The 12,564-nt window shown below is 39.5% G+C and overlaps 1 protein-coding gene across 1 annotated transcript in view; it reads left to right on the top strand.

The window, feature by feature from the left end:
- CNTNAP2 (contactin associated protein 2) overlaps nt 1–12,564 on the top strand; it is a 1,269,587-nt gene that overhangs the window by 850,758 nt on the left and 406,265 nt on the right. Inside the window, exon 12 of the mRNA XM_075054733.1 lies at nt 12,266–12,385. Coding sequence (XP_074910834.1) covers nt 12,266–12,385 — 120 coding nt within the window. The remainder of the gene's footprint in view (nt 1–12,265; nt 12,386–12,564) is intronic.

The raw sequence follows: 12,564 nt of genomic DNA on the forward strand, positions 1-12,564 counted from the left end.
TGTTGGCCAGTTTGGGTCAGGTGCCCTGGCTGGGCATGAGAAGCTGAAAAATCCTTGACTATAGTCTAACCACTACTGAGCAACAACTGAAAACATCAGTGTTATCAGCATTCTTCACATACTGAACTCAAAACATAGCACTGCACCAGCTACTAGGAAGACAGTTAATTCTATCCCAGCTGAAACCAGGACACTCTCTTTCGTATTCTGATGGCAACCCCTCTACTTTCTTCCCTTTGTTACCACAATGATAATTGTCTTGTTTATCACTGACATAAGAGAGCCTAGAGTCAATTTGACACAAATTTGGCAAATTTCCACCTATCTCAGTGTTTTTATTCTTTTCTGCTTTTTAATTTCCTTTCTGTTTCTACAGGGCATATTTGATTATTGCACTAATAATGAGAATCCTTTATAAGTTCATTAGCTCACAGTAGGAGGCAGAGGGAGAGTGAGGTGGTTATAGCAGCTGGGAAGGTGGCAATCCATAGCTTCAGAGCTTTAAGAAGGCTGAGGCTTAGATCAATGGCAGCAGGAAGAAGGCTTGTGCTCAGTCACAAAGGAGCTTTGCTATTGGAAGGTTTTAGTGGCATGACAGCCAATGCAGCAATGAACAGAAATGTACACTAGTCCAGCCATAAAACACTAAATTCCTTCTGTTGTTTTACTTTCCCAATTAGTTTTTTAAAAAGTAGTGTGTAGGCGTGTATAGTATTTTTATTAGAATATATATATTTATATGTAATATTATATATACACAAAATTAAAGAATGGTCTTTCTTTTGGAAGCTATTTTAAGGAATTTGAGGTGTAGAGCAACTAAGCATTGGGATGGACTATGCTTAAGATGGGTTAACTAACTGTAGAAGCAGAGGTTGAGGAAAATTGCTGGTTTGTTTCTCAGAGAATCATAGAATGGTTTGGGTTGGAAGGGACCTTGAAGATCATCTAGTTCCAGGCACCCTGCCATGGGCAGGGACACCTTCCTCAAAGCCCCATCCAACCAGGCCTTGAACACTTCCAAGCATGGGGCATCCACAACTTCTCTTGGCAACCTGTTACAGTGCCTCACCACCCTCACAGTAAAGAATGTTTTTCCTAATACCTAATCTAAATTTACCCTGTTTCAGTTTTAAACCATTACCCCTCATCCTATCACTACACTCCCTGATAAAGAGTCCCTCCCCATTTCTCCTTTAGGCCCCCTCTAAGTACTGGAAGGCTGCCATAAGGTCTCCTCAGAGCCTTCTCTTCTCCAGGCTAAACAACCTCGACTCTCTCAGCCTGTCCTTATAGGAGAGGTCCTCCAGTCCTCCAATTGTCTTTGTGGCCCTCCTCTGGAGCTGCTCAAGCAGCTCTATGTCTTTCTTATGTTGGGGGCCCCAGAGCTGAACACAGTACTGCAGGTGGGTCTCATGAGAGTGGAGTAGAGGGGAAGAATCACCTCCCTTGACCTGCTAGCCACACTTCTTTTGATGCAGCCCAGAATGCGATTGGCTTTCTGGGCTGTGAGCGCACATTGCTGGCTCATATTTAGTTTTTTATCCACTAATACTCCTAAGTCCTTCTCTGCAGGGCTGCTCTCAATCCACTCATCACCCAGCCTGTATTTGTGCTTGGGATTGCCCTGACCCAGGTGCAGGACCTTACGCTTGGCCTTGTTGAACTTCATGAGGTTCACACAGGCCCATCTCTCAAGCCTGTCAAGGTCCCTCTGGATGGCATCCCTTCCCTCCAGCGTATCAACCGCACCACAGAGCTTGGTGTTGTCAGCAAACTTGCTGAGGGTGCACTCAATCCCACTGTCCATGTCACTGACAAAGATGTTAAACAGCACCAGTCCCAGTACTGACCCCTAAAGAACGCCACTCATCACTGGTCTCCACTTGGACATCGAGCCATTGACTGCAACTCTGAGTGTGACCATCCAGCCAATTCCTTATCCACCAAGTGGTCCATCCATCAAATCCATGTCTCTCCAATTTAGAGACAAGGATGTTGTGTAGGACAGTGTCAGATGCTTTGCACAAGTCCAGGTAGATGATGTCCATTGCTCCTCTCTTATCCACCAATGCTTTAACCCCATCATAGAAAGCCACCAAATTTGTCAGGTGCAGTTTGTCCTTAGTGAAGCCACGTCATCAATCACCTCATTTTCCATGTGCCTGAGCATAGTTTCCAGAAGAATTCGCTCCATGGTCTTGCCAGGCACAGAGGTGAGACTGACTGGCCTGTAGTTCCCTGGGTCTTCTTTTTTTTGCTTTTTAAAAATGGGGCTTATGTTTCCCCTTTCCAGGCAGTGGGAACTTCCTCGGACTGCCACGACTTCTCAAATATGATGGATAGTGGCTTAGACACTTCATCTGCCAGTTTCCTCAGGACCCATTGATGCATCTCATCAGGTCCCATGGGCTTTTGCACCTTCATGTTCCTTAGATGGTCTTGAACCTGATCTTCTCTTACAGTGGGCAGTTCTTCATTCTCCCAGTCCCTGTCCTTGCCTTCTGTGTCTTGGGCAGTGTGGCTGCAGTAGTTGCTGGTGAAGACTGAGGCAAAAAAAGTCGTTGAGTACCTCAGCCTTCTCCATGTCCTGGGTCTCCCATTTCCTTCCGGAGAGGGCTCATATTTTCCCTAGTCTTCCTTTTATCACCAACATAACCATAGAAACTTTTCTTGTTGCCTTTGACGTCCCTGGCCAGATTTGATTCTACCAGGGCTTTGGCTTTCCTAACCTGATCCCTGGCTGCTTAGACAATTTCTCTGTATTCCTCCCAGGGTATCTGTCCTTGCTTCCACCCTCTGTAGGCTTCCTTTTTGTGTTTGAGTTTGTCCAGGAGCTCCTTGTTCATCCATGCAGGCCTCCTGGCATTTTTGCCTGACTTCCTCTTTGTTGGGATGCATCACTCCTGAGCTTGGAGGAGCTAATCCTTGAATATTAACCAGCTTTCATGGACCCCTCCTCCCTCTAGGGCTCTATCCCATGGTATTCTACCAAGCAGATGCCTGGAGAGGCTGAAGTCTGTTCTCTCGAAGTCCAGGGTAGTGAGCTTGCTGTGCTCACTGCCCAAAGGATCTTGAACTCCACCATTTCATGGTCACTGCAGCCAAGGCTGCCCTTGAGCTTCACACTCCCCACCAGCCCCTCCTTGTTGGTGAGAACAAGGTCCAGCATGGCACCTCTCCCACTTGAAGAAGGAAGTTGCCATCAATGCCTTCCAGGAACCTCCTGGACTGCTTATGCCCTGCCATATTTTCCTCCCAACAGATATCGGGGTGGTTGAAGTCCCCCATGAGGACCAGGGCTTGTGAAAGTGAGGCTGCTGCTATCTGTCTATGAAAGGTTTGGGGTTTGTTTTATTAAATTCTGTAGAAGTGGGGTTTATTGCTGTTTTATATACCTTGTAGTTCATTGCATATGCTTCTGCGAAAAAGGAAAACACTATTTTGGGGTGAATTAACAGGAGCATAACTTGTGGGGTGTGCAAATTAAGCCTGCTGTGCTGGGCATTGTCCATTTTCATATACTGAGGTTCATCAAAAAATTGAAGAGTCCAGAGCAGAGCACAAAGAATAATTCTTCACACAACCTGTGGCCAAGATGAAAAACTTGGCCTTTGTAATGTAGAGAAGAGATTCATATCTGCAAATAGACAAAAGATGGCTGCAAGGAGGAGTACAATAAGCTATTCTCCAAATCCGTGGTGGGTAGAAAGAGAAATTATGAGTTTAAATTGCAGCGGAGCAGCTTCACAGTGTAGAGAGAGTGGGAGAAATGCTGATGCTGAAGGGCTGGTGGAGCTCTAGGCTGCCTCGGTGTTTTGAGGAATTTATATCATGGGAGATTTTGAATAGAAATATGTCAGGAATGAAACATGGATGTAATTGAGCTTTTGGGGGAAGTAGATTAGATTATCTTTGAGGTGCATCCCAGCCATGTGATTTCACTGTTACACTAATTATGATCATGAAAACGATTCTGCTTTTTTTCCTGGCACTTATTGCTCCAAATATAATTTGAGCAATTGAACTATCTCTTCCCAGAACATCTTGTAGAATGATGTAGTACTTATTTACTGTGATGTTAAGAGTAACAGAACTAAATCCTTAGGCTTAAGTTAACTTGTATTTGAACTGCTGTGAGTAAAATAGTTGTGTGGTGTGTGATAGACTCTGACTAATGTCATGTGGCCACAGTGCAAGGATGATGATTTGAGCTCTTAGAATTCATGTGTTTGTCTTAGCCAACTGTGAGAGCAAACCAAGGGCCCCTACAATGATTGTATCCCAGAAAAAACAATCAAATCTGTTTCACTCTGAACATGTGTGAAGATGCCAGGGGTTGTGCTTGCTTGTGCATTTGGGACTGCAATAACTCAATTCAACTTCTGGCTGTGGAGGTAACCTAGTCATGGCTGAGAAGTAGTGCTTGATCTTGGGTTTACTACAACTGGAAAAATGATTGGCTAAAGCATGTGCCATGTCATATACAGCCGTGATTTGGTGGACTTGTTCATGGTACCTTCCAATATTTTCAAATTCTCTTATTTACAGTGAAATTTTCCAATTGCTTAATTGCATTTATATGTGAAAAATGTGGTTTTGCTGAGTGGCTGTTCATGTATAGCAACATTTCTTTAAAAACAGGAGAAAATAATATTCTTGCAGATGCAACATGAGCACACAAATTGCAAGTATTACTGACAGGGCTTTAGAGGTTTTAGTTTACTCAAATTTTCAGTTATATGTAAAGTTAGCAGGTGCGGGTTTTCTGATTTGCATTGTCATTAATAACTTGGAAATATTGCATTGGCAAATGCATGTCACATTTGGACACTTCCTTACTTCTTGTTTTTTTCCTGAATGCAAGTCATTTGGTTGTAACTGAATGTAGCATAACTGAATCTAGAATTGTTGTATTTCTTAAGAAAGAAATTCCTGGAATTTCTTTAGCATCACAGTAGATCCATTTCCAAAAAAAAAAAAACAAACCAACAACAAAAACCCCCATCATTTTTCCCAATGGAACTTTAAAACTCCAAATTAATCTTTTTATGTACACATTGTATTTAAGATGTGCATAAAGCTGCAGCTCATCAAGAAACTCAGTTTTCTTCCTGCATATGAACATCATTGCAGTTACCGACACATTCAGGCATGGTTTCCGAGTGCACATAGACTGGGCACAGAAACTCAGCATTGCAGCTACCTGAGTGTGCTGTCATTGTCCTCCTGCTCTGGGATGTCAAGGTGAGCACGCTGTCAGCAGCCATGATGGGCTGCTTCCTGGATTGTGAGGGCTAGGAGCCTTGAAGGTCTTACAGCTTTATCTTATTAGAGCCTTATCTATTATTTAAAGTGCTACTTCCTGTGCCTTTTTCTCATCAAGGTAACCTAATTCTACAGGCTTATCCCAGCTGCAAGTACATGAAATTTAGCGTTGTGGCTTGTGGTGCGCAACTCTTAGCTGAAGGTCCACCTTCTGGTCATGCAGAAATTGCTGTCACTAGAAGACAGTCAGAAATTTAGTTTGAAGAACTATTGTTGGTGTTGCAAGACAGTTTTCTCTATTCAGGATTTTATTTTTGTTTCCCACTACCACCTGCTTTTGTTTGGGGGAGTGTGTTATTTTAGCAAATATTTTGAAGATATTTTTAAATCAAGAAGGATTTTTGGAAAAGGGGTCTTTGGCAGAAACTAAAACAGGTGTTTTTTTGTCTTTTTTACATTAAGATAATTACACAGTAGGGAAAAATAGCAAGGAAAAAACCTAAACCAGAAGTCTTGATTACCTTACAATGTTCTTGGTGCAAGATCAGATTGTGTTTGGTGTTTTTTAATTTTTTTAGGTTAGTATGCCTACACTTAGATAAGTTGAAGTGTGTTGAAACAGCTTGAAACATTTTAAATACACTTGCAGTTCTATATCAGAATGGTGATGGTTTCTTCAGCTTTAGTTTCCTCCTTCTATTATTATTTGACTGATGAGTTTATTTGGATGCTGGTGGTAGGTGGATCTCCTTGGGTTTTGATTTGTAATTTATTTTAGCTTTCAGCTTGTTGCAGAGGCTAACACAATCAATTAAACAGGTGTTAAAATCAACAAAATTTATTCAGTCAGAATCGTTTAGAACTCCGACAGCATTGGTAAACGACAGGTGCAGTGATGTAAGGGGAAATTAATACTATGCAATGAACTTAATAATTCTTAAGCTTTAGAAATGGTAGCCCAAAACACGCATATCACTCACCTAGAAGATGAGGGCTCTCAACCTCAAAGAGTTACCTTGGGCAGCATCCCGACCCAAGGGGAGAGTCCCCGACTGCAGACCCACTGCTCCAAGGAGGACCGACTCAATGTGCCCTCCAGCGGGGCTCTGTTTATACCGTAGTTGAATCTGACCTGTGGTCAAATAATATCATGCTAGTCCTCATTGGCCAAGGGCCAACACTTCCTTATTCCTTGACCAAAGTGCATACGTGGCAGTCGTTAACTCGACCCCTCTGTGCAGGTAGGGTGGCTCGACCCCCAGGCTGCAGCTTCTAGTTTTTTTCACTTTTCCACGGCCAGGAAGTTTTGCTCTCTGTCAGGGTTGGTGTACCTGCCACACAGCTCTCATAGCTGAAGGTGTTGGGAGCTTCTGTAAACTGACAACCTAAGAAGGCAGAAGGGGCAAACCCAGGAGTGTTCAGCGGAAGTTTCCAACCACATTTGCTTTGCCAACAGCAAATGAACAAGGGCACACTTAACATTCGGAAACCTGGAAAAAGCTACTTTGGAAAACATTTCAAGCTCATGATAATTAAGATCACATTAATTTATGGTTCTACTAATGAGTAAAGACTTAGTTTAGTTAGACTTTAAACTCTTTTTTTGTAGGAAGGGTAAGTACAATAATAATATAATTACAAACAGAGGAATCGTCTAGCAAGGAGTGTGTGTGTGCATGCAGACGAGAAGATGTAGAGGGATTTACATACCAAAAATATACTTGTTATATAAAAATTGAACATTGTTATATAAACTATGATTTACCGTAAGTTGGATGTAACTAAATTGCAATGCAGAGCATTTTTGAGACTGTGCATCGATGCAGTATGGATTTCTAGCAATACTTCCATCTCATTGTCATACCTGAAAGGGTTACTTCACTTTTCAAATGTGAAATGTAAAAGTAAATACTTGTTCACAGTTATTTGTCTGACTAACAACACCTGTGTACTTATTCTAAGTTTAACTATAACTGGAGACTGAATTTTTTAGTTTATTTTACGCTTTGTGATCTTAGGCATTATAAGATCAAACTAGAGAATTTTTATATCCGAACTTTAAAAAACTGACAGACATAAGGTTTGGTTCTGACCATTGCAGCAATAATCCTATGGAATAACAAGAACATTGAAGGAGTGTTGCATCATGTTGGTTTTGGGGGGGAGCTTTTAAAAAACTTATGTAACTTGCTGTGAGTCATGTAAGTGAGTGGGATTTCTCTCAATTTATTTTAAAAAAAGTTGTAACAGACATTGTTTCTGCATCATATAGCGTTGGAATAAATAAGCGTGGGGATAAGTTTGTTGTAGTACTGTACAGAGAAAAACTTCCCCTGACAGAGCAGTGTATGTATATTTTTATATAAAAATTTATTTTTCAACATTTTTAGTTTTGCAATTGATCCTCTGAATATATATTGTAATAAAGCAACAAATAAAACTTATTCCTTTAATTTAAAATAAACTGCAGGTATGCCATTTCAGTGTGCAACTATTCCTTGAGTAAGCTTGGGGGTTTTTTCCCCCTTCCTTGTCTGTGTGTGCTTTCAGCCCTTTTTAAGGGGCTCAAGAGTTAAAACCAGCTTGAGTGACATAAACCCAAGCACCTCACAGTCTATTTAGCTTTCAGTATTTTTCTGGGAATTTGAAAGTGATGGAGAGGCATAGCTGGACTTTGTGGATCTGATGCACTGCCTACTTTTGTCACTTTTACTATCATACAATTCCATCAGTTCCTGTGAATCTACGCCTGTCCTATGCCCCTGTAAAGCTGCGATTTACTCCTGTATTAGCAGCAGGTTAAAGGAGTTTATCCCCTGCAGCAGCTATATTCACTGACAGAACCAAAACGTATTGTTAACACATTCATTGTGTCATGTAGTGCAGACTGTCACGCTAGGTCTTCTATTTATAATGAGCTTTGTACTTATGAAGGGAGGCTATTTGTCAGCCCTGAAATTAAAGCTGCCTTTTTACATAGTGATGCAGAAACTGTAGTTCACCAAGCTGCTGCTGAAACTCTTTGGGAACATCATATAGGGTGACAGAGTTGCTAAATCCTTTTTGTCATTCAGCTCTTCTGCTTTCTAGAGATAGCCAGCAGCTGTGCCACCTGTGTGGGATAACTCTCTTGATCTTTACGCCAGTCAGAAAGTAAAACAAGAGTGAGAACATCTGCTTCCCTCAATCAGTGAAGAGCCATTCAAATCTAAGAGAAGTTGACTCTTCCCAGCTTTCAACTAACAGTCTGGCACTGGAAAAAGCTATTCTGTAAACTGGTTTTCTGAACCATTGCTTTTCCTCAAATGTTTAAAATAGAGGATCCTAAAAACTCAGAAATGAGTGTTGTCTTCCCCTGTCCATCAACACCTCCCCTTTGGGGTTCAGGTAGACAGTTCTGGGAGTGGAAAAGATGCATGAAGAAATGCAGCAATCAAAATGATGTTATGGTCTGTGTGGCTACAAGGTTTTTTGTTAGTTTTTGTTTCACTCTAAGCTGTTCTCCCTTAGTCTGCTTCTCTAGTCAAGCTTTTCTAAGAGAAACTTTTCTCCTCAAGCTGTACTCAAGCCCACTGTTGTTAATGTTAGCTTAGTCAATGAACTTCAAAACGCATTCGTAGTTGCTTTTGTCATCTGATTAAAATGACTGGATTTTCTGCCCAGACTAAGAAGCTTAAAGAAGCTTGATGTTTCACACCAAAAGTTAAAATGAGATTTTTCTTACAGTTTTTTTTAACTTCTTTTTGCTTCATGTTAAAATGCAGACAAACCCTTTCAAATTTTAGCGTGAAATGGATTTGGTTGCCTCAGTTTGATCTGTAGTATTCAGGTGATTAAACTTTAAAAAGACTATAGCATATTTTTGGTGCTCTTCTCTTTCTGTTTTTTATTCTTTTTGTACGTACTTTTTACCTGACTCTAAGACCTTGGGTCACTGTTCTGACCAGGTTTTCACCTCTTTTCACTTGTAGGCAGTTTTTGATTAAATATTAAAGCATGTCAAGAGTGAGGAAGCCATTTGTAGGGTGGGGTTTTCCCCCTCTTCTCCTCAGAAAGAATCTAAGTAACATTTAAAAAAGAAAACAACAAACAAACAAACAAACCCACCTGGATGTATTATGCTAGAAATGGCATATCTGTACATCAGGACACATGGGAGTTTTACCTTTAGCTTAGAAGATTTTGAAGTTTAATACTATTTTGAAGTCACTTAGGAGTATATTTATGGTGTGTTTGGACCAAATACCAAGAAAGCAAATACACATTTTTGGCATTTTACTTCTACTGGCTTGAAAAGCAGAAATCTATTGCCCTTGTGTCTTCAGTCCTTCCATTCTTCTTTTTTTTCCCCTATCTTCCAGAAGAAATCAGCACTCAAAGACCCTTCTCTCCTCTCTCTCCCCGCCCCTCCCCTTCTCTATATGTAGATGTATGCAATCATTTCTCCTTACTCGCATGTGAACACTGTAGACTTTATATCCAAATCTTGCATTTTGCTGACTTGTCCTTTCTTGGTTCTGTTAAATTTTTTGCTTCTTTATTGTAACATTTATCATTTTTCTAACTTAAGCTGTTTTGATTCTGCCACGGTCTCTTCCTTGTTGTATTCTGTTTTCATTTTCTTCTGTGTTTTAATGTACTCAGATGACTTCTAAAACAATTTTCCTTAAGTGTTTGTCCTTTCAACTTTTCTAGGTTTTCTTTGGGTTTCTTAAGTTCTATTTTTACCTGTTCTCTTCTGTCTTACACACTACTGATCTTTTTGTGCAGCATTTAAAAAACCCATTTAAAGGAAGTACTGAATTACAAGGTGATCCTGTGTTGTCTTCCTTTCTATGTCATCTTCTACTTCTTTGACATCTGGGTATCATGTCTTACTCTCCTCCCCTTCACAGTTGTCTTCTGTGCACAGTGCTTGCCACTTTTGTTCTGCTGTTTATGTTAGTGGCTACCCCTTGCCATCTGAAATCAACAAAAAGGTCTCTTTCTGTCATCAAGTGTCTTCATAAACCAGAACATGATTGTTTGCTGTTTCCTATTGCATCTTAATTACCAGTTATTTTGTCAGTATACCAACTTCAGTTAACCCTTCATTTTGTTCCTATACTCATGTGATTTGTATGTTACTGCTCCTTGCACACTTTAATATTTTTTTCTGAATTGTAGTGGTATGTCTGTATAAGGATTGGCCTGTCTTCTTGAAAGGAGCAAACTTAGAGAAAAATGTCATATGGCCCTACACAAAGATCCGGATACTACAAAGACAAAACTCCCTTCATTTCCTGAAAGGGTTTAGAAAATGAAAACACCAAACTTCTGGAAGATCATAAACAGTATTTGTTCTCTTCTTGGTTTGACCTGGAATGCATCTGTTAAAATTTGCGACTTGGTATCACAACAATTACACATTAACAGAGTTGGTATTTTGTGATTACATTTGGGTAGAGTGGAGAGAGTTAGAGAAATATTTCTGAAGAAAACTGGTTATGAATGCCTTATGAAATCTGCATGAAGTGTCTGAAAACAGGCACAGTCTCTCCTTGATAATGAAAGAATCTGTTGACCTTAGTTTGGGGAGAAAGGGCAAATGGCTTGGAATATTTCACAATTTAATTAAAAGTGTCTACTTCTGGTATAAAATTTACTTTAGACCCTGTAATGAACATGTAAAACTTTGCAGGGAATCTTTCTCTTGTAGCATCAACAAGGAGATTCTTTATATACATAGGTAACAGTCTTTAGCTTTGCATTTGTGCTGTGTCAAAATTGGAGACATTTTTAGCTCGACTTTCCTTCCTGCGTCTCAATAGTTGGTTAGAAGCCTTTAAATGTGTGTGTGCGCGCGTGTGTGTGTGATCAGTCACTCATCATCAGAGCCCAGAGAAACAGCTCGTCCTTATGGACATTTGAAGTAAAGCCAGTCTTAGCAAGGAGATTGCTTGCAAGAATTGCCAGCAAATTAGATTAATTTTTAGAGTGGATATGAAGTCTGGTTAAACAAACATTACCTTTCTTTTAGCAGCTGATTGATTGATTCCAAACAAAAAAGCTGTACCATCTGGTCCTTGGAAAACAAAGAAGCATTACACATTACTTTTTTGAAAAATTACATAGAAAAATATTTATATAGTTTATCAGTTATATGTATATACCAATTTATATAAAACACCAGTTTTACTTTTCTATGCATAAAATGATTTAATTTATTCATGTATAATACACATAACTTTGTAATAATCATACATTTCAAAGAAAATACAGGAATTACTAGAAAAGCTTCTATCTACAATGCTTAATATTGTGTCTGAGCTGTTCATCGTAACAGAATTTGACAAGCAGTTTTACAACTTGAAATAGAAAGCACTGTAGAGAGGTCAAGGAAAAATTGAAACAAAACTCCCTGCTAAATAAATTAAACTTCTTCCAGTAAATATTGTGAAATTTTAGACCTTGCTGGAACAGAGTATTAGTCATGTAGATACATAATAGAGTAAATGCAGAGCTGTATAGAGACAGGTATTGCATGTAGTGAGAAAATTCACAATTTCGAAACTGCATGTTATTCTGAGTTGTAATAAAACCTGAAAATTTCTAAAATTTACAGAGGGAAACCTAATTTTTTTGGTGTATCTTTTGAAAGAAAACTAAAGGGAAAAGTATGTTGGATCAATAGAACTGTCTCCATTTATGATGTAAAATTTAAACCAGTGTATAAACAAAGTTCTGAATGAAAGTATTTTCAAAAATGGTTTAAAGATACTCTTGAAAATGTTTGGTTGTTCTTCCCCCTGCCCCTCCATCCCCAAGTTGTTGGAATTCTTTTCCTATTCTGGCTTTCTATCACATGCCAAAAAATGAAATTGTGTGCATGTCAGTGACATTACTTTAATCTCAAAGGTATAGTTCTTGATATATAAATAAAGTCAATTCATTGTCGTTATGGATTTTTTGCTCCAGGATATGAAGATCCTTATTGCTGTGTTTTATTTCATTCCAGCTATTTATGAACTCTCTTGTGAAGCATACAAACACTTGGGCAAAACTTCAAATTACTACTGGATAGATCCAGATGGCAGTGGGGCACTGGGACCTTTGAAAGTTTACTGCAATATGACAGGTAACTGCATTGTATTTGCTAATTTAATTTTTTTTTATGTATTTGGGAGAAAGAGTCTGTTCATAATTTATATTTCTTGGCAAAAAAAAAATAATTGCTAAGAGCTTTTCATTGGAGGGGTCATCAAATCTCTAGTCACCATTCAGTATAGTCACCATTCAGTATAGTCTGAGCAAGGC

The sequence above is a fragment of the Buteo buteo genome, chromosome 2 (genome assembly GCF_964188355.1).
Source record: "Buteo buteo chromosome 2, bButBut1.hap1.1, whole genome shotgun sequence".
In the NCBI taxonomy this organism is placed as follows: domain Eukaryota; kingdom Metazoa; phylum Chordata; class Aves; order Accipitriformes; family Accipitridae; genus Buteo; species Buteo buteo.